Source organism: Anser anser (assembly GCF_964211835.1).
Source record: "Anser anser genome assembly, chromosome: 7".
In the NCBI taxonomy this organism is placed as follows: Eukaryota; Metazoa; Chordata; class Aves; order Anseriformes; family Anatidae; genus Anser; species Anser anser.
This window is the reverse complement of record NC_139727.1, coordinates 16138160-16166134: the sequence shown is the minus strand read 5'-3', so window position 1 is coordinate 16166134 and position 27975 is coordinate 16138160. Positions and strand designations below refer to the sequence as shown.

General features: G+C 39.4%; 1 protein-coding gene across 4 annotated transcripts; it reads right to left on the bottom strand.

Moving 5' to 3' along the window:
* Positions 1–46: 46 nt before the first annotated feature.
* CCAR1 (cell division cycle and apoptosis regulator 1) lies at positions 47–27937 on the bottom strand. Of its 4 annotated transcripts, none has more exons than XM_083845429.1 (26): positions 27802–27937; positions 27506–27623; positions 20943–21115; positions 20326–20370; positions 19640–19672; positions 18473–18666; positions 17846–17960; positions 17569–17761; positions 16274–16406; positions 15791–15952; positions 15107–15332; positions 13720–13833; positions 12683–12849; positions 11779–11989; positions 10893–10976; positions 10065–10250; positions 8197–8388; positions 7384–7617; positions 6923–7034; positions 6613–6654; positions 5127–5209; positions 3866–4012; positions 3367–3487; positions 2540–2725; positions 1967–2172; positions 47–957 (listed from the first exon to the last, which is right to left on the bottom strand). In XM_083845429.1, the coding sequence occupies exons 2-26, from the start codon at positions 27576–27578 to the stop codon at positions 898–900; spliced, it is 3492 nt and encodes a 1163-aa protein (XP_083701555.1). In that variant the 5' UTR covers positions 27579–27623; positions 27802–27937; the 3' UTR covers positions 47–897. The 4 variants fall into 4 exon arrangements, with proteins under 4 accessions (XP_083701555.1, XP_083701556.1, XP_083701558.1 ...); XM_083845430.1 differs by having other exon boundaries at positions 19640–19666; XM_083845432.1 differs by lacking the exon at positions 6613–6654.
* Between the last annotated feature and the right edge of the window lie 38 nt (positions 27938–27975).

Genomic DNA, 27975 nt, shown 5'->3' with positions numbered 1-27975 from the left:
ATCTATTACTTTGTTGGACTAGAGTATTTGAAGTAATTACACATACTAGGAAAGAAGTCCAAATTTAATTAAAGGTGACTTACAATGGTAGCATTTTGTCCATGTAAGGCATTATTCTGACATCTACTGGCCTGGTATCCAACCATACATATTAATACACTGTACTTGTTAAAAAGGAGCATATATATTAATCCAAAGATAAGAACAATTAAGGAAACACAAATGACATACATTTAAAACAGGCCCATATATTTTCATATAAATCTCACAACTCTACCAGTATTGTGGTAGGTTTCTATTGCTTTCTTAACTCATATGCAACTCTGAACTACTGTATCTCAGGAAGCTTTATTACAAGCAGCTTTTGGAAAATTACAGTTGGAAGGGAAAAGAAAGTTGTGACAAGTAAAAAAAAATCCGAGAAGCTTTTAAAAAAATCTTTACTTGCAAAATTAAGCAGCATGCTATTTTGTGATTTATATTTGAATTTAAAAAGACTAATTAGACAGAAATAAAAATAAAAACCTAAAAATGGCAATTCTATAAATAATGAAAATTTTGATTTCACTAAACTTTAATGAAAAACATTTGGTAATTAAATACTTGCTACTGTTCATTACGTTGATGAACTTTATTAGGGTTAAAACAGTAACAAAGTTCATCCTAAAACATTTTGCAACGCAAAATTATTTTCACTCGAGGAGTGTCTCAAATTGAATGCTAAGAATTACAAGCAATCTTCAGAAGCAGACATTCACATTCATAAAACTTTATACATCTTTTGGAACTAAGATATTTATACTACTAAAATCAAACATGCATCACTTCCCATACACTCTGGTATCATGATTTATATTACATTATGTAACACCGTTCTTCTAAACAGCAGCAGTTTTATCATACGTTCGCTCCATTTTCTTTGGATTTCTGATCTCTATCTTCGCTTTTCACAATATCCTTTAAAGAAAAAGAGGGAGAAGACTGTGAGCGCTGGAAATTTTATTTCTCATGTGAACTATAAAGTACTGCAAGACAAAAATACTGCTTAGCTTTAATTTTTAATACCATAGGAACTAGTATCTTACTCAGTTTAGTTAAACCAATTCCAACATCTTCCTGAAAAACTGATGGAGTAGAAATTAAATGTGACAAACAATTGTAAAAAGAAGCACAAAACCGTCCCCAGAAGCCTCACTTTATAGTCTAGGCTTTTTTTTTTTCCTTTTTAAAAAGCAAATGAAAACAGTTTCTGCAAAATCCATTAAATTATGGTAACATGTAACAGCTCTAACATAAAATACTGATATCGGTCAAAGATGTCTGAAAGCACTGGGCACAGAAGACATTTTCAGTTCTATTTTCAGTTCTAAAGTACTAGACAGAATGAACAAGGATATTTAACTATGGCTATTTAAGTGTGGAAACAGAATTATCCAGCTCCCAGGGATTAGTAGGTCTACAACACAGTGGAATAAATGCAGGACTGTTTAATGATATGGATGGCAGTTAGATGGCTGCAAGTTATTGCCAGTTTAATAAGCTACAGCAATTTATCACTTGTATCACACAAGAGAAAAGGTCACAAACATTTGGCATACTTCTTTGTATGTGTGCTTGAGCTTTTGTAGATGTTATATCGCCTTTTCAAAATACATGTAGACAAAGGAAGCAGCAAGGCACCCTGATAGTACCAGTTTGCCACTGAGTAGCCTTCATAACCTCCACCTACTCAGGATTCCCCCAGCATTCCCAGGGAACATGCAAGTATCTTTCCATACAGGGATGGGGATGCTCTGGAGCACTAGACAGGTTGCTTAAAACTCATTTTACTAGAATACTCCTGATAAATTGAAATACCTATATTCTGCTTTGAAAAATTAATAACTGATCAAACAGAATAATGTATTTGGACAAATGGGGATGGACAAGATCAGGACAGGAAAGCATTACAAAATAAACATCTAACCTGTTTAAGAACACTCTGTATTTCATCCATAACAGTAGCTAAATTTTTGATTGTCTTATTCAGCTGACCCTCAAATTGCAAATTTTTATCATCTGAGATTTTCAAGTTCTCTTGCAGTTGACCAAGGTCCTTTTTGACTTCTTTGAGCTCCGTAGACAGACTTTTGTTAGAATTCTCCAGATGCAGTATGGTCTTCTCATCCTCATCTTAAAGAAAAAAAGTCAGTCACTTCTAACACCTTGTACTTTGCATCCTAATCTTCCATTACATTCCAACACCTAACTATTAATTTTGAAAGAACATTAAAGACTGCATTGCATTACCATTTGATAATACTCTAACTACATTTGAGAGTCTTACATTCAAGTTGAATGAGAAGTCAGAGGATTTCAGCATGGTGACAATGGTATTTCAACTACTGTTGGTGTGCAGGTTCAAAGGGTATGGGAAGTAGAAAATTAAGTTTATAGCATGCGACCATCTAAGCAATCTAGATCACAAATTAGTTTATCTACTAAAAAAGTCTTAGCATCTTGCATCCACGTAAATATCACCTTCAAAGCAATGTCACACCTGTTTTTTCTTCTAGTAACTGAAGCTTTTGTTCTATCTCTGCCCGCACTCTTTCACTCTTCTCCAGCTTCTGTAAGAGGCTCCCAACATCCACCATAGCGCCATTGTATACAATAAGGCCAACGTTCTCTTCTATAGCTTTTGATTCTTGCTTTATTGTAGGTGATGGCAACAGTAATCTGTTTCCTAAATTAGATTAAGTAGTATTAATAAATAATCATTAACATTTTCAGTTGCCTACAGTTCCAGTGACTAATGTTAAAAATTACATTTACATTAATTACATTAGTTTAAAAGCAACACCTCATACTAATTCAAAAGCCACACCTTTAATATGACAGAATTATGATCATAATACGGCCTCTTCATATGTAAGGAAAAAATAAAGTTTAGATTCAGTTTGGCTTGTCTATTCCTCAATTCTCTTCTCCCTCCTTACCCCAATCACAGCCCCCCCAAAAGCTCATGTTGTTTCATGACATTGCTTTATTCTTCTTTTCTGCAGTCATTTGTATTCAAAAAAATCACACTCCGTTCTACTACCTGCAGCACTGATACTCCCGACTGCAGAGCTGCTGTGAACAAGAAGTGTTAACATTAACCTCCTCCTTCCTGTTCCAAGATACTAAGATTCATCCTGTAAAAGCAACAAGGTTTGGAAGCCAGAAATACTGAAAGTTATGAACTGTCCAAGATTTACTTTTCAAAATTGGCAGGTTCTCTGCAGATCTGAACTTGTTACTGTGAGAAAGCAAACATCTCGGGGCTCTTATATCATTCCAGAGAACTGTTTCTGCGCAAAGTTTGTGCTATACAAAAAATACTACCTAACATATCTTCCTGTAGTTCTTCCGATTCTTCTTGGTTTTCCTCATCTTTAGAAGTATCTGTTAGTCTTCTGTAAAAGCAGGATTCTCTAAGTACTACTTTATTAAGGAGCTTCTTGACCTAAAACGCAACCACAGACAAAGTACTGTATTACTTAAACACAGAAATTATACTACCTAAACAAGAATGTTTTAACTTTAAAAACTTACTGAAAGAACTTGCATCGATTTTTGGTTTTTAACATACTGGGGATTAAAATAAAAAAAGAAAAAAATAAACGAGACAAAAGCTACATGTGCAATATGGGCATGTTAAAAAGCCACAAATTTTTACTTTTTCATTCCAAAACAGCTTACAAAGTATCAAATTAGTATTTCCTTGTAAATACAAAATGGCTACATAAAAACCAGAGATAAAGTATATAAGCAGTAGCCTTTAGAAGCTGAACTACATTTCTCCCCTCTATAGCATTCCTGAAATAATGAATAAATACAAAACCTGAGCACGTGATAGGTGTAGTCCAAGAGTGTACAGTATCTCCTCCATGTCCTTCTCCAGAAGGTATCCACAATGACTTTGATCGAAATAAACGAAGGCCATCAGAAGGTCCCTATTAACAGTTACCATTTGTGTTTTGTCCTTCTCCTACAGAAAATTAATTATGGGGTCATTAGGAAGTTAAAAATACCACCTTCTCTTCCTCTACAAAAAAAAAAGTAAACTTTTCAGTTAACCAATGTTTTCTTCTGTTCATTTTATCATCCCTTTCAGTAAAGCCACTAATACAGCTAGCATTTACCTATTGAACTCAGATATAACATTAGCAAGCTATTTAGGACAAATAATCTTTCAATTATGTAGAAGATTTGCAGCACAATGCACAGTAACACCTGGTAGACACAGTTTCTTTTTGTTCAAGCTAATGTCCAAAAGTTTGAAAAATAAGCTAAATAAACAAGTGTAATAGGAAAAATCCCTTCTTTCCTCAAATATTTTATCGAACAGCTGTTTTCAAAACAAAATCTCCATAAACATATAATGAATGAGCATCCAGCTCTCACAGCTAAAGCAGTTCTGCAGTGTTTTCCATTATTTCTGTTCCTACCTCTCCTAATATTCCTTGAAAAAAAAAAAAAAAGAGAATCAGACACTTGTTTTATCCTAGCATTTATAAAGAAAATTCAAGCACAACAAATCTAACCTATGCTGTTCCTTAATCTGAACTATGAAGGCTAGCTATTGGTCTCATGACATATAAAGCATCCATTTTCCTGCAGGGAGATGTAGAAACACAGCTAATGATGGCATCCATTTTCCTGCAGGGAAATGTAAAAAAAATTACATAATGATTCCAGGCTTTACAATTTAAAAGCCAGTTTTTATTAATCAAGCTAAGCTTCTGTTTTTGTTATTTATGAATGCAGCAGCTGAAAGCCATAGATAAAATAATCATCCGGCTCTTAGGTCTGCATACAGCATTAGTCTTCAGACTTTTCAGACAAATCAGTATCAGATTGGTATAAGAAAGTTTTTCCAAGAGATTTCACTCAGCAATCTTTAAAATGAAAATAACGGTAGCTTGTATGCACCTAACCCAAAGCTGACACATGTTCCCTTTTATATATGCATAATGTTTCACTCTAGAAGTGCTGAAGGAAACAAGGAGTGCAAATCGGTCTTACAGTGAAAACAAAGGTAAGCTTTCATTAAGACATCTCTAACAAGGCTCTACGTAGTTGTTAAGAAAGGTATTAATTACTTTATCTTTAGACGACCTCTCTTTGCAATGCCTATTTCCCTCTCTTCTGTCCTCCCGTTTGTTCATTTCCTCTTCATCCCGGTCTATAAGACACAAACAAAATTTAACACACCCACAACAAATGATTTGATAAACATTATCTCAAATATACATGTTCATTAAGAAGTTCACATAAGCCCCCTAACACCTGAAAATATTTCCCTCAAAAAGAAAGAACAAATGACAATTATATGAGTCCTGTTAAATTTGTTGTTTCTCTGATCTGTTTTTAACATAAGACGTTTGTCAATTTTATCCTGTAAATTCTTATTTACCTCACACACAGGATGGAAGACCTGAAAGAAACACTAACGAGGCCAAAATAAGTTGCGCCAACAACATCTATTTAAGTTGTGTGTCAGAAATTACCACAATTCTTGCTAATTAGGCTTGGCAGAGTCTGCATTCAGCTATGGTTATTCCTACCAAAAGCAGTACTGTTTACTCTCAAGTATTTTACAATACATTATAAAAACTGTACCAACTGTATAATTAAAACCCAGTGTTTATACTCATGTGTGAGTGAGATATTAGTGGTGTATATGATCCTCTACTTTAGATCAAAGTTATGGTTCATATCACTTGTTAGATATGAAGCACAAACTGCACTTTTTTTTCTTTAAAGGTAGACAGTACAGTAAACCTAAAGATAAAAAGGAGAAAGAGGAACACGACAACTGCAGGGACATATGGCATGCAGCTCTGTACCTTATGTACAAGTTTTTGGTCACAGAATCACGTGCCAAATTCAGCTTTAAGAAACCGCTCACCTTTCTTGTGAGGAAAGCTTTGAAAAAAAACCTACGTATCACAACATTTATCTAATTTTGCCAACACATTTCTGAGAACCACAAGGTTTCTCCTGTACCTCCATGGTACGTTAGATTGTTCTCACCAACCCTGACTGGGAATGGCACAAGGACAGATTATGGGAAGCGGAAGCACTTTACAGAACAGAGAAGTCCAGGGCACACTCTCCAGGGTCAGGTTATGAGCAGTTAAGGGTCATTTTGGAAATAAGAGATTAGCACCAAGTTTTTTAAGGCTGGTGCAGTACTCTGACAAAAATACAACTGAAAACACTTCTTAGGAAGTGCTGGGACTGCAAGTTCAGAACTACATCTCTAGCAAAAACTCTACCTAAGAGGACAAAACTCCACAAAAGTACAAACCAAAGAGTGTCCAGCTGCCTTACACCTTCCCAAATCTCTGAGCCAGGAAAGACTACTGATGCTCCTAGCAGACAGGAAAGTTAATAGTCCCTTTCCCCACTTACTCAGGCAAACAGAACTCCACCCAAACAGAAATCAACTCCTTAGAGCATCAGGTAAAGAATCCCATACTACATTGCAGCCTAACAAAAACAGGATGACATTTTAGAACTGATGAATAGGAAAAGTTAGGCACTTAAAAGTGGCTTGGTTTTTCAGAGGTGCCGAATACTCACATCTCCTACTGACTTCAATGGGAGTTGCGAGTGGTCTGCATTCTGAAAAAAATAAAACCACTTCTATATGCATGCCTTACTTTGAGTACCGCAGCTACAGTTTATATACAGATGATGTTAATAAAACGCCTAGCAGAAAGACACTTACATTTTAAGTAGATCTGGTCAGAATTACTGAAATAAAATTAGTGTAATAATGCAATTTTAGATTTTCTAGTTCCAGTGCCTCTTCCAGCTTGAAAGAAGCTGGTATATGCAGTGGCAATAAAAAAGTTTATCTGGAAGCCACAAAATTCCTAATTCAAGATACCTTCATCCTCATCTTCAGCATCTTCTGCCTCCATTGGATCATATTCTTCTTGGTTATTGTCATCTTCTGTCTCTTCTTCATCTTTACAATCATCTTTCCTTTTATCTTCCCTCTGTAAAAATTCCTAAAAATTAGTCCATTCAGAACTAAAAAAACAGGAAAGTAAAAACATCACACTAGCACTCACTCAAAATTTCAGTATGCTTACATTTCATAGGATCACAGAATGGTCTGGGTTGGAAGTGACCTTAAAGATCATCTAGTTCCACCCGCCTGCCATGGGCAGGGATGCCACTATGATACTTAGTCACATAAAAACACACACACACAAAACTAAGTGATAAAGATGAATTGGGGAAGGTTTGTTTTTTTTTTTAATATAATACTCAAATACACCAGTCAAATTTTTACATGACTGATTATGATAGAAACACTAGCTGATATATAAGTTAGCTACAGACCTTCTTTTCGTCTCTATCTTCTTTTTTATCTTTATCGTCTCCAGATTTTCTCCTCTTAGGTTTTGGTTCATCATTTTCTTCCTCTTTTTCTTCCTTTTTCTCTTTTCGTTCATCTTTTTTGCCTTTTTTGTCTTTTTTGTCCTCCCTCTCTGGGAGAGAAACCAGTGCTTTGTAAATTCTGACACCAAAATCCCTCTGAAGCATTTCATTGAAGAGTTCTGCAAACAATGAAACCTGCACATAAAAAAGAACAAAAAGAGAACTGAAAATGAGTTTCAAAATGCATATTAAGAATTTGTACACTTATGACTAAAAGAAGCCATCAGGTGTTACCTTACCAAGCTTTCACCGTGTTAGCTTTACGCAGTGTTACACTTCTTAACATTTGTTTTGAATTTGCAAACTTTAAAGAACTTTATACATTCTTCTTTCCTGTACTACAGTAGTTTAGGACCTGCACTAGCTGTGTAAGTTATAAATTCAGCTGAAAATATACGCATTTCTTCTAGATATCACACAGTGACTACATTGCTTTTGAAAACCCTGTACCAAATACTGGACTACTTTTTCTAGATATTGCACAAAGAAATTAACCTATTTTACATTAAGTTTTCTTGTGTCATGCTATCATAACTTGCAGAATTTAAGAATACTGCAGTTAGCATAGAATTAAAAAGAAACAAGAATGACTAACTTTACTAACTATAAACGTTTCTATTCACTTGCTAGGCATTAGCTTTTTCTTCAACGCAATGTTTCAATGCAGAAAGCTCACTAAAAAGTAGCTTTAACATGACAGCACGGCTAAATTACCTCAAAGGAATGTTCTTTATTATCCTCTAATCTGTAGTCCAGAAGAACGCTAAGCGACATGATGCTACAGTCAAACTTCCCACTCTTTGCTGCCCAGTTAGGATGCACAATGATGGCTGGTTCATCAGGCAAGATGTATCGTCTCTCCCGCCGCTGACGTTCCACTTCTTCTTGACGTTTTCTTTCCTCTTCCTAAATAGGCAAAACAAAACAACATGCAGCGTATTCCAAAGTTTCAAAATATTCAAGAGTTTCAGCCTATAAGTTAGTTTTTAGGACTCACTGCTTTGTAGGAAGTGAAGAAAAGCCTAAGGCTGCATAATGCAATGAAGATGACAGAAATTAGACCAGAATTTACAGAATGCATAATGCATCCATTGCCAACACTCATGTAAGAGTGAAGACTGGAAACCTGAGCAACACAAAGCAAGGCATACAGTGTTTAACTACACAGCAACGAGCATCTTCCAACAATTTCATGGTGCTAACTGCAGCATGTTTACTTAACATTGGAAGGAATCCAACTAGTTCACTTCAAGAAATGGTATACAAGCTAGTAAAGGAGTCAATGCTCTGGACACGAATTTTGTTTGTCTGGGTGTTTTTAGAGCTGTACGGGGAAGTCCTACTGTAGTTTATTTCTTACATAGGAACAGTCACGGTTTCTACCATCATCATCCCAAAGATATCCAATACTGCTTCAACAACTGACAGGTAACTACTCACCCAGAAATTTTGGTTAGAAGACATGCAATCTATAGATACAACTGATACAGATTTTTTTTAAAAAATGGGGAGTGGTGATGTTAAAAAAAAAAGGTAAAATACTAAGCAGCTTATTAATTGCCAAGACAGGAATATTAAATTCCTATGAATATCAAAGTCACAGCAGAGATTAAGCTTTCTGAAAAGCAAACACGATCAAACCTGCCTGCTCCTAATCTTAAAAGATAGATTTGGCAAGGAACTCCAAGACAGTCTTCTTCCTCCAAGCTATGTGAGAAGGCAGCAGCTGAAATAATTAGCAAGCACATGGCCCCTGCTGCACCAATAAACAAAATGTTTACACAGACAAAATTAAAACTTCAAATTATCCCATACTGGTTTGCAGGTAGGAATACACAAAAAGGCAGGTTTAAAAGCAAGTATGGAGAGAATGTTTTGTTACATTTATGCCCCTTTTCTGTTGTTGGGCTGTGGTGTTATTGCACAGATCTTGTTCACCCTCATGAAATATCAGACCAGACCAAATAGTACTGAAACTATCAACTGCAAAACTGGGAAACCTGCATGTACAAGAATTTTATCCAAATGTAAAAAGTAAGGTTTCATTATACAGAAAAACAAGAATCCAAGCAAAACATTAGCCATGTGAAGAAATCAGACTGTTTGAGATACCAAAACATTTACAGATCAAAACAAACATTGCGACACAAATCCTTTAAGGCTTGCACATCAATAAAAGTAGCTGCTTAGTTGTGTTGGCTTTTCATATAAGTTTAACAAGTTAAGATCTTGTTAAATGCGCTCACCTGTTCACAAATGAGCATATTTTTGCTGGGGAGGTTGGCTTTTTTTTTTCCTTACACTTAAGGTCCAACATTAATTCAAACACCCTTAACAGAGTTGCACATTTCAGCTGACTTTGCTGATACAGGAATTCAAGCTTGCCAAGATTTCATTCCAATTCAGTAGTTCAAGTTACAGCAGGAGTTCCCAGTAGTCATCTGAGAACTACAAAATCTCAGCAAGGCACCATCCTCTACTTTTTAAACTTAAATATTTATTTAAACAAAATTTTATATATAATTATTTATGTATTTATGTACATTTAATAAGACTTAAACCAAGCATGTCCAAAATCTAACCTCTTTGTCATCTTCAGATTTCCTATCCTCCTCCTCTTCCTCTTCTTTCTCAGACTTCTCTAGCTCCTTTTGCTCTTCTTTTTGTTCCTCTACTTTCAGCTGCTTTGTCAGTCGAGCTATCAACTGAGATTTCAGTCCTTTAGAGCTAAGGGTTCGACTTTCTAATTCTTTGCGAAGGTCATTTACCTGGTAAATAAAAGCTCTGTAAGTTATATCAACCAGCGACATTGCAAAACATATGATTAGCAGAAAAGGTGAAGTAAAAATTAAAGAAAGATCACTGGAAACTCAACTGCATTTTTTGAAGCTGTACTGTATTACGCTAGTATTTACTAGTATAAAACACACTACATTTAAAGTCATGTTCTCCCCAAAGAACTCTCTTTTGAGAGACTTCATAGACGCAGGGAAAAGATTTGGCAGTATAAGGCTATTATTTCTTTTGTGGAAACTTTTTATTACATTTTTTGTACCATTATTACTTTTTTAAACTAACATTAAAGTATTTTAGACCCCACATTTTTAATATAAGTAGATATGACCAGATTACCACAGAACTTTCATTTTCCAGTTAAACAGTATCATATGTGATACACTTTAATTGTACAAAGTTCAAAAGTTCAAAATAGTTTTAATTATCTCTATTCAGCTATTAAAATCATAAGTCACATTCTCATACTGTGATGTCATACATAATATCTACAAAATCAACAAGGAATATAAAACACTACTATTTTTTTCCCCTCAGTTAAGGGAAAGACAGCTGTATTTCAGGTCCTGCTTTAAAAAAGAAAACGTATGATGGAAACAAGTTTAAAAATGTATTACCTTCATCGTTTTGGGATCCAGTTTAGACCAGTGTGTAGGCGTAGAGATCTCTTTAGCTTCTCCATCATCCTTTTCCTCTTCATCCTGACAAATGAAATTTAAAAATTATCATTCAGAAAGCTTGAAAGCATTTTAGTCATTTTTAAAATTCTGTTGCTGATCTGTGCAAGGTCACAACTGTTTCAGACAGTCTTCTCCTAAAGTTATTGTTTAGACAAGTTCACACACACATTCTACCACTTTTTAAATGATCAGTGCCACTCAGCCAATACAAGCCAGATCTGTGGAACACAAAAGGGTGAAAAGCAACACCACAAAGAATATCGGGGTTACAAAGACACTGCTGGTCTCCATTAACCACAGTGTGTGATCTTCCCCCGGATTTTAAATCCCCCAAGTTACTCTTTGTTCAGTCAGACTTTCCCTTATTCCAAGATGTTGATCAGCCACATGGCCTGAAATTCAGATGTTTCAGACTAGTGTTCGTTCAATTTCAAATATCGCAATTACAACTGGCCACAAGAGAGAATTTAGAAATTTTAGAAAATGGCAAAATGTTTAAAGACAGCTATTCATAAACTGCATCTCACTCAACAACTGGTCCCAGATTCCAGCAACTATTTCTACGGTAAAAAATTTTCTGCGCATCATAAGCACAATTTTATTCCATTTGTGATATCCGCATACGCATTTAAAGTTAGTAAACTAGCTGAAATAAAAATAAAAAACAACATTCACTACACTGCTGAAAGCTGGTTTACCAGTCATTGTTACCAGTTATGTTCCTCCTATGTATGTATGTTGTGTAGTATGTGATGTGCATTTTGTGCCTGTGTTCCTGTGCCTGTGAGAAGCAGAAATAGAAAAAGGGATTAGCGTTCAGTGCCTGTTCTCCATCAGCCTCCTTGCGTTCACCCTGAAGCTTCTCGACCAGCTGCTGCTTGTATCCTCGGGAGAGGGTTTCCCACTCTGAGCGGGTGGGAAGGCAATGCCAAACATCCGGGAAAAATAAAACCACTGTCTCCACATGAGCTGGAACTGTACGCCCCTTGTGGGTCTCCTCAGGGCGATGGTAGCGAATCTCTGCAAAACGGTACCTGTCGCAAGGGAAGAAGCATGTTGGAAAAAAAATTCTACAATACATTTTAAAGAGCCTAGATCACTTGTAGCACATCAAGTAAAGAAATTTTGCTGCAAGACCTTGAAGTTTATCTAAAGAAAAAAATTATGGAAGCCATATTTTCTCTTTCGGCACATTTGTAAAAACGTATCACAATTGCAAAGGAAAAAGACTACCAAAATCCCATTTTACATTACTTAGCGCACAAAGGTTTAATGCGCAACTAGGAGGCACTGAAGCACTTCAAATTTAGCTTACAATAGACTTTTCTGATGCTAGTAAAATTGCTCTAAGTGTTAATACAGGACAAAAACTCATCAAGAGAAAATATGGCTATATAACCAACAGCTAATTTATAACGAAAGAACAATGAAATGAAGTTCTCTTGACGATCTTCTCCAGCTATGCACGAAATGAGAAATATATTCAACACACATTCATTAAAAATTACAGCATAACACCAAAATAAGTCCAGAATCTTTAATTAGTCCTTAATGCATTATTCAGCACAGTTGGCACCAATCGAGCTTACTATGAAAACAGAACATCCTTTGAGTAGTTTACCTGTGCTACCAACAGCACTGACAAAGAAAAAGATGTTTCTCTTCTTAATTTTTCATAATAGAAAAGTACTTCTATGGTGTACTTTACGTTGCAGTACAGTACTTACCATTGTGTGCACACACTTAAGTCAATCCCTGTAAGAGCCTTGCAACAACGAATAGCCGTCTTTATCAGCACAGAAGGGTCCTTTTCTGGATCAGGTCCATCCAGTGATGGGGACCAGTGTCCTCCAATAGCCATAGCTTCATCTTTGCCTTTCATACCCACTAAAAACTAGACAAAAAGAGTCTTCTGAATGTTCCCCTGCTAGGGGCAAAAAGTCATCTTCCCAAAGCGTAAAGAATATTTCATAGCACACACACTGAAATCCGTGAGCAAATTGTCACGTTATTTTGAAATCTGAAAATGAAAGTCAGTCAAGAAAGAGTTCAGTTATTTTTTTCCACAGAGTATTTCAGAAATGGAATAGGTTAAAACATCATCACTCATTCTTGTTTGCAAGACTTTCCATCAAGTTTCTTTATTGGTAGAGGCTTGTTCCTTCGCAATTAAAAGCCTTCTAACACAGAAGATAAACACATACTATTTTAAATGGCATCTTAATTCCAATAAACAGCTTTGTAGATATTCCTGCTTAAAAGTGACAAAGGACAGCTACAAAAGATAAGACCGCAACAGCATTATATCTATAAATTCATGCACTCCCATTGGCTTTAAGATGATGGAGTTTAATTGAAAAAGAACAAATGTGTTGTCTTGAAACACCACAGCACTTACAGGTTGTTCAACTTAACAACTGTTCAATTTCGATACAATAGTTACTTAACTGTTGCTTCATTTGTATTCTCGTCACAGCTGAACCCTTAAAAAGTTTTAAGTGCTTGTAAAAAAGAGACTAACAGTTAATTAAATAAATAGGTTTCTCCGAATATCTATAGTTTGAGTAAGCGGAAGAAAGCAGTAAATATGAAAGCAATGAAGATAAAGCTCCATTAAATTGAAGAAGTGAAAAACTAGATCTCTGAAGAGTAAAACTGAAGCCATCGCTTAGCTGCCTTCAAACTCTTCCCTTACCAACAAATATTTGAAAGCTCTATAACCAACCTTCATTGCCAAGAGTATCTGGCAGTGAAGCATATTTACCTTTACAAGTCTAGCAGGATGCTGAAATCCATCACGAAGTTCCTGGGGATCTTCAGCCAGAGCACACGACTTGTGGTAGAGATCCTCCATGCTAGGACTAGCCATCAACATCACCTGGTGTGTAAATGAGATGAGTCTTGTGAAGGCCTCCCAGTATAACTGGTAAACAATGACCACAACTTGCAAACACATACATACCAATACTTCTCTTAATGTCACAAAAAAATGAGAATAAGCTAAAAGGAAATTGCAGAACTGAGGCTTAAAGTGTCTGCCAAGGAGACACTTCACTCCCTCACCATTTGATATGCATGCAATGTGCGATCTTACAAAAAGACAAACCAACTGAAAGCATATAAAAGCAACATGCAGAATTGCTACTCTGCTTCGCATGTTACCGCTATGTACCAAATAGCCAAGAAGCACACTGAGTACATTTCTGGTTCCCGTAACTGACTTCTTCCATTTTGTCACAATCACAAGAGAGCCGGCCGACACTCATCTGCATCTTCTTAACATCCCATTGGCCCTGCCAAATCTAACAAGCTTACTTTATAATCTAAACAGCTTAATATTATGAAACTGGATGCTATTTCTTAAGGTACTGAATATATTTTAAAGATCAACTTTCTGAAACAGAGTTCTTGCTCTGCATCAGTAGAATGAAAAAAAAACAACCACAGTACATCTGATACTTGAGCCGAGGCTTCAGACTTTTTATAGACAGTAAAGTAACTCTTCCAAAAATACAAGGGTTAAAGGCAGTTTTGTTTCTAAATTTATCTTTAACATTAAACACTTCTAGAACAGATTGACTTAGAAATCTCAGACCTATTTTAATGGAAGAGCTAACACACAGAAGGGTTTTAGGAAGATTCTTTTTGACCCTAAGGTCCTTTACATGTCATTATGGCTCCCTGTGCAACGTTTTTTGAGATTCCTATAATCCTGCTCAATCTACTTTCCATCAAATGGTAAAGACTAAAATGAATCTGAAAGGAGTAAGAAAGAAAGCATCACTAAGTGGAAAAGCACCAACTGCCCAGAAAGGATCCATAAAGAAAAACAAGACTCCAGTAACTGTTCAGAGTGAATTGCCTAAGAAATACATTCAGAGATCCTGTGGGAGATGTCTTTCTTTCCTGGGTGCAGAGAATGGAAAATAAATCTCAGTAAAAACAAGACATAGGACAGCTCTAGTAACAGGAAAAACTGAATTTCCATCATGATTCTACCGAGCTCTACCTACCTGCTCTTTACACAAAGGATTAAAATACTGTATTTTGCTCAGATCATTGCAAAAAAAATCAGTTCAGTTATACTCAACCTTTTACTCTATTGGCAAAAAAATCTAATGAAGAGTTGTAACACTGGAAACTATACAAACCTTTGCGCTGTACAGATGATCAGCATCAGGTGGATCAAGGACAGCAGCGTTTTTATCTATAGGATCTACTTCTCTATGCATTACGTAGAAATTACAGTAGTTTCCCAGCTGAAATGGTCTAGACATAGGGAAAGCATCCACCCATGTAAACTGAGCATCAAAGAAATCACTTGGGATATACAAGTTCTGGTAACGCCTCCTCAGCTCCATCATGTCACAGCTACGACTGAAATAAACAACATTATTTGAAAGATGCAGCAATAAAAACGATTAAAAAAAAGCACATCATTAAGAGATACATTCATTGGAAACATCTACTGTATATTTAACAGTGTGTACGTGTGTGTACATGTGTGTATGAATTCAGAGTAACATATTTAAAAGGTCATGTATTAAGGATTACAAACACGTAACTACTTAACATTCTTCTAATTAAGGTGTCTACAAATCAGGGAATATTTATTAAACAGGGCTATAAACACATTTTGCAGTAGCACACAAAACCAACAGAGCCTAGAAAGTTTCATATACAAGGTTCTCAGCCATTACATAGTTGAACTTCCTTTAAAGTTATGATCATCATTTAACATTCACTAAACACGTGTGTGCTAACACTGCTCACAGTAGTTCGTGCCTGCTATTAAAGTGAGATCTTTAAGTAAAAAATTGGTTCTATAAACATACCAGTCCAATGAAAACTTGGAAAACTGAACTGTGTAACGAGGAACAACACGTCGCGGTCTTCGAGGTGACCTCTCCCTCTCTCGTCGAGGCGATCTCTCTCTGGAGCGCTTTCTCTGGGGTGATCTTTCCCGAGACCTACGTCTCTCTCGTTCTCTTTCACGACTTAAAAAAATATGTGGACAAGATATAAATATTTTTGTATGCTGCTAACACATAAAGCTTTCTAGTACAACAGAAGCTAGACTTTTCAGAGATGGCTCGCAGAACAGAAAGGAGAAATTCCTCACCGTTTGTTTCAGTATTCTTTACAAGAGAGACAGATAATACAATTCTCTCATTTCAGACAAAAAAGAACTTTTCACTGACATCTAATGGTAAAAACACTTGTGCGTATCACTGACTCAGTCCGGTGCAAGAAGCTCAGCTCTGTTAGACTAGATTATAATCAAAGCATTCTACAAAGACCTGTTCTCAACAGCGTACCTCCTGTCATCTTTTCGATTCGGCATAGGGTCTCCTCCTCTGTCATTCCTCCCAGAAAACCTGGATGGGGGGTCTAGTCTTCGAGCTGGTTGAGGCTGTGAGACTAGACGAACAGGGGGCTGTAACAAACCACCTGAAACAAAAACATACGGCATCAACACATAACAGGGGGCAATTGCCTACTCTCAGTCACCAAAAACACTGCTTCTTTACAGCTGGTTTCCCTTGTGTACATTTTCTAAAATAATTTGAGTAAGTAAGTCTATTATTAATGTCCTCCCCAAGAAACAAGAGACCTACGCTCTTCTTCACTGATACAAACTGAGACTCAACGATATTAAAAACTGAAATTGGTTTGAAAGCATCTTTTTCACATGGATGATGACCCAAATCTAAGCACATAGAAGTTACCTTAGTAAACAACAAAACCCTCTTTTGGAAAAGTAAAGGTTTTAAGATATATATATATGCTACATGCTCACAGAAATAAAATGTAAAATTTCTTCTTGATTCTATTCACAGGTAAAATAATTAGCTTCTTGTAAAAATTACTCTTATTATCCTGCTGCACTAATTCCCCAAAACATATTTCTGCTGTCTCAAGACAGCACACACTTAAATGACTGTTCGTAAACATGGCAAACATTGCCAAAGACTGATGAACACCTAGGACTAAATTAGATTGTAATAAGCATTTATCCAAAACAGTTCTGCTTAGGTTATCTTCTCGCCTTGCTTTTATTGTGGGTGAGAAGACAATGCCTTAACTGCGTCTTATTGTTATCAAATCTATTACTGATTTGTCAGCCATCCAAAGTTCAATTGACATGACAACAGCCTTTGTTTCAGATTTGTTACATTCACCAATATTTATTCTTGCAAATGTCGACTCGGCTGACTAAATAAAACAAAAACAAATACAGAAATAACGGTTTTAAGAACACCACTATGCAAAACCTAATTTTGTTGAACATTCCAAATTATGAAGAGCTACACTGCAATTATTTCTTTCAGCTCTGCAAATTGTCTGTAAAAGCATCCAAATAAAAACTACGTTGAATTTACTTCCAGATTATGAAATCCTAATAGGAATGACAAGAGTCCACAGGAACACCACTAACCAGGTGATTCTTGAGCTAGTGCAGGCAACGGGCCTTGCATATATCTGCAGAAAAGATGCACGCTAAAACTGAAAAATAATGACCCTGCCCTTCTGCAGGATCCTTTCCTCACTACCTCACCTGTTAATTCAGTCAGACTAGGCACAAAAAGGACTTAGTACACTGAAGGAGCACCTTTCTGCTGTGGCTGCTGCAGCAACGGCTGAGGCTGTGTTTGAAGCAAAGGTGTGATTGAAGCTGCCGATATCTGTGCTTGCAACAAGGACTGTGGCTGCGGCTGGGCCTGAACACCGAATGCTGTCTGCTGCGCAATAGGCTGAAGAACTGCCGGCGGTGTCTTGAGTAACGGCTGAGCCTGTGTCTGGTTCTAACAGCAGAAAAGAAAAAGAGTTGTGAACGAGCTTAAACCAGAAGTAGTCAGTACAAGCAAGACCGGGTAAACTCCATATACCTGATTTGGAAGCGTCTGGATCCTCTGTGCGTTCCATTTGAATGGCATATTAGGATTGTAAGTAGCTTCTACCAAAACTCTGTCACCCACCTGAGGTGTTTTTCCTTTAACAGCACTGCAAACATTACAAAAAATGCATTGAGAGAGCTTTATTTAGCTACAGAAGCTATTTTTGCATTTGCAAGCTATGTTTAAACTTGTGGGAAAGTAAACAAAATTCACTAAAAAAGCTTATAGGAAGAGCATCTACCTTCGGTTTGGAATGCAAAGGAATTTAATACCTGTCTTTGGCCCTAACACAGAAGTTCCCTAAACAATATTGAGGTGAGATAGGCAGGTTGCAAAATACATCCATTTAATCACCCATAAATTCTGCAATTTCATATTACAAGGAGCTTACTACCTTCCACATCTCTTAACTTTGGGTTTTGCATTAAGAAAATTCAAAATTCCACAGAAGGAACTCACATCTACTAACTTAACCACCATCTGATTTTCAGTGTTGACAGAGAAAATGTAACTGCAGGAACTACCAGTGGAGTCACAGAATTATAATGCAGCAATCTAAACCTTTTCTCTAGGGAGGAAATCACAGAACACATCTGCAGACAACTATTTACACCTTACCTAAGTTGAAAAAAGACATCTTCATCCACAAAACCAAAGGTATCATGTAGTTTAGTAACCACCCCAGTGAAGACACGCTGCTTTTGTGGCTGCGTTTGCTGCTGACTTGAGCGGGGTGCTGGATAAGAAACTGTTATCTGGGCTGCTGGTTGAGGAGTAGATAGGCTAAGACTGGTAGGTAGCGCAACAGCTGGCTGTAAGCAAAATAAAACAAACTATAAATCTTATAACCAGCTGACATGCCTGCAAGGAACAGATCTTTTACCCGTGTAGAGAGGAGTTGATAATGTCTCTAAAGCAATTATTCTGAATGGAGTCAGAATGTGGGAGTTTGCTTTTTCTAAAAGGTGATCTTTCTTTGCTATTTTGAATGAAGATTGGCTTTTTCTATCCTTTTCTTTTTTTAAAAAAAGTCCCTTTTCCCCACATATGCACATTTTCTAGAAAAAAATTAAGACTTCCTTATTGTTTACAGGTAACTGATACAGTGGGCTGAAGAGGAGATAAATTCCCAACTCTGCTAGGAAAAAGCTTAGAGATTTCTCCACTTGTATCCCAACTGTACTGTTAAATGAGTTAGTAAGGGTTGAGGCTAACAAGAACCCTTCTCTAACTCCATTTCATGTGCTTGCCTTCTTATTAAATCAGAATAAGGAGGCAAAATCTAAGCTTTACACAGTAAAATAGTGAAATTAAGTCAGCTATTTTTACCTCAATTCTTTTCAAAGCATGTTTTTGTAAGTGAACAGTACGAGAGCAGCTTGCAGTGTGTTGAGTGGTTTCGTGTTTTAAGCTTGTCAAGCTCAGCGAGATTCTTTTTAAACCTCTACATATCAGTATTGCAGTAGTGTTAGCAGAAAGTTAAATTCCTTTTTAAAGGAGATTTTTCTTGTTACTTACTGCAAAACAACTGAACACTTGAAGTTCAAACCAAAAAAAAAGCGCTCAACACACATTTCCTTCAAGATTAAGGAAAAGTGGTTGTCATTCAGTTTTTGAAACCAAGGCTAAGCATATTTTAACATCTGGATAAAATAAACCTGTACCAATAAATCGTCCATTCATATTAGTTCTTTTTACAGATTAAAAAGCTCAAGAAGTCACAAATTTGCCCTCTTGCATTATCTGTGTTTGGGGATGAAGACCAAACAATAAAACCAAACTAACCTGCGTTAAAATGGTCTGCTGAGGTTGCTGCAACTTAAAATAAATAAAGTTATAAATTAATTTTATATGGTTAAGGAAATTGTACAATTTTACCTCCTCTTTACAAGTAAGAGTTTTTTTGTTTAATGTGAGTCAGTTAATAGTCCTTTGGGGTTTGGTCATTTCAGTGGTTTGCATATCTATAAAGTTGTGCTCATTTGTTTAATTTCAAGATTGTGTAATCTAGATTTATTCAGTAAGCAGAAATGCTGTTTTCTTGCAACTAAAAGTTAATAGGAATATCAAAAAAAGTTTTGGCAGCTGGAGAAGCTTATGCCTCTAATTTCCATGTCCTTTCTCAAAATCCTGTAAATTCAAAGACCGTAAAATATGTAAAAGGGAACTTTTTTTGGACAGCATCTTTCCAGCAGTTAAAATACACGGCCCTGATTAGAGCAAAGTTTAGAAGGAATTGTGTACACATGGAATAGCATATAGATTTTTGATTTCTTTTTTGCATGAAGGTAGACAGGCTTCCATTCTGGATACATCTCTCCAAGTTTGTAAACTTCAAGCTCTCTTTCACTACAAAAAAATATTAGTTTAACAACTTCCCATGTAAAGATGATTTTGTAGACAAATCCTACAAGGCACATAACCAACAGTATTTTTAAAATTGTGATGTACGCATTAAGAATCAGACAAACCTGTTGCTGTACACTATAGAGAGTCTGCTGAGGTTGTGAATATTGCTGAAACAGATAAAAGCAAAATATCTCATAAACAGAAAGCATTATTGCCCCCAAAACACCAAATACAAGTTAGCTGCTAAGCATGTTTTAGATAAAAAGTATCCACATTTAACAATACAAAACATAACAAATAGTATCAATATGTACTACTTTTACACCAAATATTCCTCTTTAGACTGGACTCTGAAGCACTCTTCCTTGCTAGAACAGATTTTGTTATGCCTGACACATATAGTATCTAGGGCACAGCATGAAATCATGCAATGCTATCACATTACATATGGTGACTGGAGATACTTGGAACTTGAGATAGTCACCTTAGGTGCAGCAGAACTCCTTTTTCCCCAAAGGCTTTCCATAGCAACTCCATAACCATAATTCCCACACCTTCACTGATTAATACAGCTGACGAGAGCTGTAGGCCTACAATCCCACTGTTTTTTTAAACATGTTTATAAAACAACAGTGAGTATTGCCCACTTGCTTTTCTCTTAGATACTTTTGCTTTATAGGGCCACTGTTTTATATTTTGAAAGTTCCTAAAGACAAGAGCAAACGCTCCTTTTTGTTACCTGCTGTAATGCAGCTGCTGCAGCCGCAGCTTGCTGCTGTAAGGCAGCTGTCTGAGTCAGCTGATAGTTGGTCGGGGTCTGGGTAGTGAGGCCTGCTGCTGCCAGGGCCGTCTGCTGGGTGTATATTGTAGGAGAGGCTCCAAGCAGCGACGGCTGCTGCACGCCAAGAGCAGCTGAAACAAGAACACACACGTAAGCACGAAGAGCAGCTTTAAACAGAGGAACTTTCTCCCAGTTATCCGGGATGCAGTATGTGATGCTTCACTCCTGAAGTAGATAAATCCAATTGAAAAATTCAAGATAAAGGATCCCACCTCACCAGCTTCTTTTCCAATTTTAGAAATAGTACACCACAGCAGAGGCAGAGACATATTTCCTTCTCTCAAGTTGCATAGGAGTTTAAAGCTCCAGTAACTGCCTTCCCTGTCTCCCAACACATACATTCAAGAAAAGATGCAGTGTGCATATTTCAGGTTTTGGATGAGCCTGATGAAGATCCCTGCTCTGTTCTGTAAATCAATCATTTCACTCTGAGCAGCCTTCACTCTAGCAGCAGCTATGAAACTGAGGCCTATGGAACGTGTGCTGCTCTGGAAAGGCACATGGCTTAGTTTCACTCAGTACTGTCTTTGTCCCGGAGTGAGCTGTGTTTTGTAGATGTGGGTGCTGGTAAAGGAGGAACAGCCTCGTAACAACTGGGAGTTTAATTAGTCTGCACATATAAAGGGACCAAGTCAAGCTGTCTCCAGCTCTTACTAGGAAGGCTTTATGCTGCACAAGTCCAGACTGTCTGGAAAGAAAAAATAATGTATTTTATTGTCACATCACCTTTCAATTCACTGCAGAAGACTAAGCATATCATGGGCACCAGCTATCCACATGGTTTGCCTCTTATGCATGTGGTACTTCTGAACAAAGAATGATTAAGCCTTACTTAAGAAACTCTGAGGGACAGAAAACACTACACAATGTAAGTCTCAGTAAAGAACTGCAAACCTATCTGGAAACCTGCTCCATCTTTGGCAGGGGGCTTTCAAGTAAGTTATTTGCAGCTGCACGATCAAGTATCACTTCATCAGGCTATCAGTCTACTTCACATGTTCAAATGAAACTAAAAAGAAACTTGGCGCAGAAGCATGTTGCCAGCAAAAACAGGCCAGCCAGCCACCTTCAGAACTGAAGAACACTCAAGTTGAACAGGGTTCCTTTCTTTTCCAAAGTTATTAAAGACACACAACGAAATTAAGAACAGATTTACTGTAATCTTCCTGTGGAGTTTGTGCTCCACACTATTCTTCCTGATCCTAAACGAAACTGCCACCCCCTGACCCATGGATGCAGTAAGATAGCTTTCTTCTCAGTGAACATCACCATAAAATACACAAACTGTAACCAACACGTTCTGAATGAGGTAATCCCCGCCACCACACTGCTCTTTGCAGCAGAGTGAAGATCTTTAGAACTAAACAAGTTGATGGCACTGATCATCTTACAATTTGGAATGAAAACTGCAAGAACTCTGTAAGCAACTGTGAAAATAACGACCATTGCTATGATCTGGGTCAAATCCTGTCGTATTCCAGGAAGTCATACTATTTTAATAGTGAAATCAAGCATTCTACGGTACAGCAGTATTACAGTATTTCCAGTGTTACGTGAGACTTTTTCCCCTGGAAAATTCCAACATTCACTTTGTTTTTAGAAGCCAAGCAAGCCAAATCTGAGGCTTCTCCCGTGACAGGCCCTCCATCGCCTTGATCCTCTCGCCCACTGCTTCTCCCACCACCAGTTCCAATCTGAAGATGAATTTCTGACCATCCAGCAGCACACTCACCTGGAACCTCAACAGTGCCTTACATAACACGCCTCACACAGAACTTGAAATCTAATCTAAATGCTTTGCTGCTGTATCCTGGGACAGCTTTCACTTTTCCTGGCTGCATTACTTTGCTGGCTCATTCAAGGCAAATAACAAATGCATTAGTCTTTCCTCTTAGCTCTTGATGCTGAACAGAAATTCCTATTAGCGAATTCCACAAGTTCACTTAATGCTATTACCTTTGAATCTGTTTGACTATGCTAGTTGCTGTCACTCAGCCTCATGTTCTATTCTACCCCAGCACAGAGGGATGAAATTGGCAAGCAGTGTCATCAAGCAAGTTTCATGAGCCCTCTCCTACTTTTTGTACCAGAATATCCACAAAAATACTAACATGCTCACTCCCACACCCAGATCTTGGGTTACTCTCCTCTTTGGTTTCTATCCTGACAATTTCCCTTCCAGCATAACCAATAATCCTCCCTTTATGCAATTGCCAGCCCACCCTAAGGCTCTTATCCCATTTTCTCCACTAAGAAAAAACCATATTTTCTACCACTACTGCCACTTTATGAGCACTCAGTATCAACTAGGTACCGTGTCACCTACAAGGCTGTGGATCAGCTTACTAACAATGGGCAAGAAGAAAAGACTGCTGAGATTCCCTTACGGACCAACATATATAGTAACAAGTTTCGCAAAGATGCATCTTTTCCCTACTAATTTGCTATGAAGTATTCCAGGAGTTTAATCTGACTGCCTTTCATCCCTACGTACTCACCTTGTTCAAGCAGGCTCTGATCAAATGGATCAAATAGGCGATTGTGGTTGCATTACTACTAGAGTACAAAACAAAAAACAAAAAACTACCACAGGGTGAGGGGAGAGCACAGTCACAGAGCCAAAAGCTTACCGAGTGGGGAGCTGACACCTGACTGCCAGTTATTACTATTATTATTACTGGCAGCACACATCTACAGCAACAATAGCTTCTTAGAATTTACCACGCAGTACAATGATGGAGACACCCCCCTTCAAAGGCAGCCTAAACAACCTGCACCAAATACCACGCGTCAGTCTGAAAGGGCTCGGATATAGGCTGGAGTCCTAGGCTGCAGCTCAAGCATCCTTCTAGGTCACAGAAATTTCTGTTGCAGCAGACAAATAATAAAAAAATGATAATATTTAACAGTTCCTTTTGCTGCTTCTGAATTCCAGAGGTGATTAATACATATTTATGTATTACAATAAAGGAGATTGTAATTGAAAAAAGGAGATGTAATTGTAAACAATTACAATAATCCAAAGTCCTATCCAGGACTTTGGATGCCTCTCAAAATTCACAGAAATTGACTTAGTTTTTTTCTTCAAGCTTAACACCCTTGCAATATAAACTCCATACAACCTGCTCCAAAAAAAAAATCCCTCAACTGGCACACAATAGAAACTAGTCTCAGTGTATTCACCACAAGACATCTATTTAGAGCACGCCAGCAAACTGTGCATCAGCTGCTATTTCTTAGTGGTTCCCAGATGCACTGCAGGCTTGTCTTCCCCTTACACATTTCTCAGTCATCTCCTAGGGGCCACCAGCAACAATAAGAGCATAGCTGAGCTGGAGGGACTTTTGTTTTCATCAGCTGCACTGTTCTCCACTGTAATGCAATTAGGTCTGGATATGGCAAAGACGACAGTGCTCATCAGCCATAACACAGCGCAGCACAGCTAGGACTTCCCCTTAACTACAGCTCCATGAAAACAGGTTTCACACCGCAAGCAGAAATCTCAGTCTTGAAGAGGGCACACGCTAAGCACTGTGCTACACGCTAAGCACTGTGCTACGAACACAACACATGCTGAGAGGACAGCAAGGTATTTCCCTGCGCAGGCATTTGAGGAATCTGCACATCATCAAGCCAAGCCAAAAGGATAAAGTGCACTTAAAGAAGCAGTCTGTGCTATCTAGGAATTTTATTTTTTTTAATGTTCTAACGCTCAAATTTCTGCAGTAGGTATAATTTATACTTGAACTATGCTTAACGAGCGTAACAGGGACCTCATTCTTTTTTCAGTCATGTGATGCACAAAACCGTGAGACGAGGACTACAGAAACAATTTTGCTATAATGCAAGTAGGAGTCTCTCTTCATACACAGGTATTTGCTGGAACCTGGAATTACCTGTTTCTCTTCTACTACCAGAGGCACAGACAGTAATTAGTAAGCAGCCCCGAAACAATCCCAGGAACCCTTCACTACATGGCACGTAACTCCACAACTACCTTAGAGTAAGGCACCTTAATTAAAAAACCTTAACTCATACAGTGACTTCACCAGGAATGGCCAAGACAGCATTTAAGTCAGCAATATGGTTAAAAAACATCCTGAAATTATTTTTCTGCAGTGATCAAATAGGGCTTTAACATAACAGTCACCACTTTTGACTACAGTTTAGGAAAAAGCTACATAACACGTTGCTTGTGCTATGAAAATCAAGATCTTTCCCCCATACATAAGTACCTTGATGCTTTGGAGAAGGAAGAGATAAAACAGCTGGCATGCATAAATATATTTAACAACTTTTGTCAATCCTCTGAAAATATATCACAATTTGGTATATCTTTTAATCTGATTACGAACACTGAGATATACAAGGGTAAATTTACAGTCTGCACAACTTCTCGAGCTCAGCCACAGGTGAGAAGTCCTACGCGGTCAGCATGCCTCAACACCGACAGCTTCTCTCCCCGTCAGGCAAGCAACCCAGCAGGACAGTCATACCTTCCTGGTGAAAGCTGTGTGAGGGAGGACTGCTCATCTGGAACTCAAGTTCTTCAGCTCTCAGCACACCACGTTTTCCAAAGAGGTTTCCTGTGCTCCCTAGCGTAAGCCAGCTCACCGATAAAGAAAGCAGGGAACCAAGTGTGTACATGGGTACTACGACAGGAGCTGGGCGGCAGAATCCCAGGGCCTGACAGAGGCTGCTGAGAAGGATGTAAGAAGCTAAATGCTTTCAAGTGATACTGGAGAGAAGATACTGCAGTGGGAAGATGGTCACTAGGAACAGGAAAAATGGTGTAAATACTGCAGGAAGAAGGCAAAAGTGCAGAAGTGGTGTCTTTAACAGCTCTTATGTTCACGTCAGGTGCCAGAATAGATGAGCAGCTAAGAATCCCTGGAGACACTGTCCTCATTGAGTAGGTGAAACATCTCTCTACTGATGCCAACTAGTCCTATCCCAATTAAGTTTTGCACTTGGCTTAATTTAAGGAGGCTGAGAAGTAGGCTAACCAAAGGCAGAGCTGGAGGAATAGGAGCAGGGGTCAGACTTCGGGGCGTGCTTCTAGCGCCCCCACCCCATCCACCTCTCTTCCAGGGCTCCCTTCTGGTCCTTGCTCAGCGAGGTCTAAGATGGCTGCCAGCTCCTCCCCTCCAGCAGGTTTTTTGCAGCCTTCCCCCCACACCGGGGCCTGCTGCAGTCCTCAGACCACTCGTGTGCCACCACTTGTGGTGTGCCAGCCTGATGAGAGTGCCCCAGCCCAGGGGCTGCCATCCATCCCGTGGCTGCCCCATGCTGCCACCAAGTCAGGCGGCAGAACCAAGCAAAAATTGGTCTCTGCCATCCTCACCCGCTGTTTAGCAACTTCTTACAGAAGGAGAATGGTACCGCTAGGATGAGGGAAGCGTGAGCTACTCAGAGAAACGGGGAAAACCGCACGGTGGTACAGCAATGGTTTAGGCAGAGAGCTGTGGGGAGGTAACCTGGGAGTGAATGTGGGTGAAGAGAAGGCAAAGGCACGTCGGGGCTGAGTTTTGGGAAATGCCGCGGGTGGGGAGGAGACAGGTCCCTGGGCATATGCCCTCAGACTGGATCCGTGCCCAAAGGACAAACAGGAGATGAGTAAGTTAGGGAAGGAAAACCGAGTCAGGAGAAAGATGTCTGTTTGTTTGTCCAGACACGCACCTCCAAAGCATGGCAGGCATTCCCAACTCCTGCTAGGCGCACAGAAAGTAAAACCTCTGACAAAAGACATGTGACAGCAACTCTCTGTCAAACTAGAGAAAGATTCAGAGGACAACTGCGCAAAACCCAGGCAACTCTATCTTAACTCCTCAAAGCACTGCAGCTTTTTTTTTTTTTTAAGCCCTTCCACTTCAGACACCCTACAACATTTAGGCAACATTTCGCACACAAAAGGAGAAAAAGGCAGGCCAGGACTGGAAAAGGAAGCACCAAAATTCGGCACACAGCAAGCCTCACGTTTCTGGCTCTAAACCTCCAACGCTATAAAACAATGCAAAACAATAAAACGCGGCCGGCTAGATTTTTAAAAACACGAAGCTGCAGCCAAGTAAGAGTTCTCGGGTACGTGGAGAGGCACCCTCTGCCAGCAGCAGGGCGATGCCTTTGGTCACAGGGATCTCTAATTCTAAGTCAGCGTTACAGAGGTGGGTACGTGCACACGCACCCCTCCCCGGGCAGGCAGTACATTTCAGAGCCCCTCGCCGCACGAGCGCGTGCTGTGCGTGAACCAAGGCAAGTTATTCTGCCCGCACCGACTGGGGCTGCCCTGGCGACGGCCGCGGGGCAGCCCTGAGGGCCGCGGTTCTGTGCTCCGTGCCGCTGCACGCGGCCGGCTGCACGCACCCGGGGGCCGGTACCTGGGCACGCCGCTCGCCGCCGCCCCCCGCGCCGTGAGGGGGCCCCGCGGGGGGGCCGGGCCGGGCCGGGCCGGCGGCACTGACCTGGCTGCGACACCGCCGTGGCCGTGAACTGCGTCGCCCAGGGGGGGTTCTTCTGTCCGCCGAACTGCGCCATGGCGGCCGGCACGGCACGGCACGGGCACCGCCTACCTCCTGCGACCTGCCGGGGCAAACGGGCTGCAGCCGGGGGCGCGCACGCCGCCGGGCCGCCCCACAGAGCGCCACGAAAGCCCCCGGGGCCGCCGAGCCCCCTCCCTCCCCCCCGTTCCCTCTTCCTCCTCCCCCTCCCCTTCCTCCCCTCCCCCCCCCCCGGGGCTCCCCGCTCCCCCCGCCGGTACCTGCCCGCCCCGCCGCCATCACGCCCGGCCCTCGCCGCCTCCCGCCCGCCCCCACTGCGCACGCGCCCCCCGGCCCCGCCGGCGGCGCGCGCTGCTGCCGTCACGGCCCGCGCCCGGCCGGCTGAGCAGCGCGCACGCGCGGGGCTGGGTGGGGGTAGGGGGGGCGGGGGGTTG

Bases quoted from the DNA above. Each gene is read 5' to 3' on its own strand.
- CCAR1 (XM_083845429.1), bottom strand. From the start codon at position 27,578: ATGGCGCAGTTCGGCGGACAGAAGAACCCCCCCTGGGCGACGCAGTTC. The intron at 8,389-10,064 runs GTTAGATTTTGG...TTGCCTATTTAG, and splicing joins AATCTGAAGATGACAAAGAG to GAAGAGGAAAGAAAACGTCA. The intron at 5,210-6,612 runs GTGAGTATTCGG...TGTGTCTTATAG, and splicing joins CATTGAAGTCAGTAGGAGAT to ACCGGGATGAAGAGGAAATG.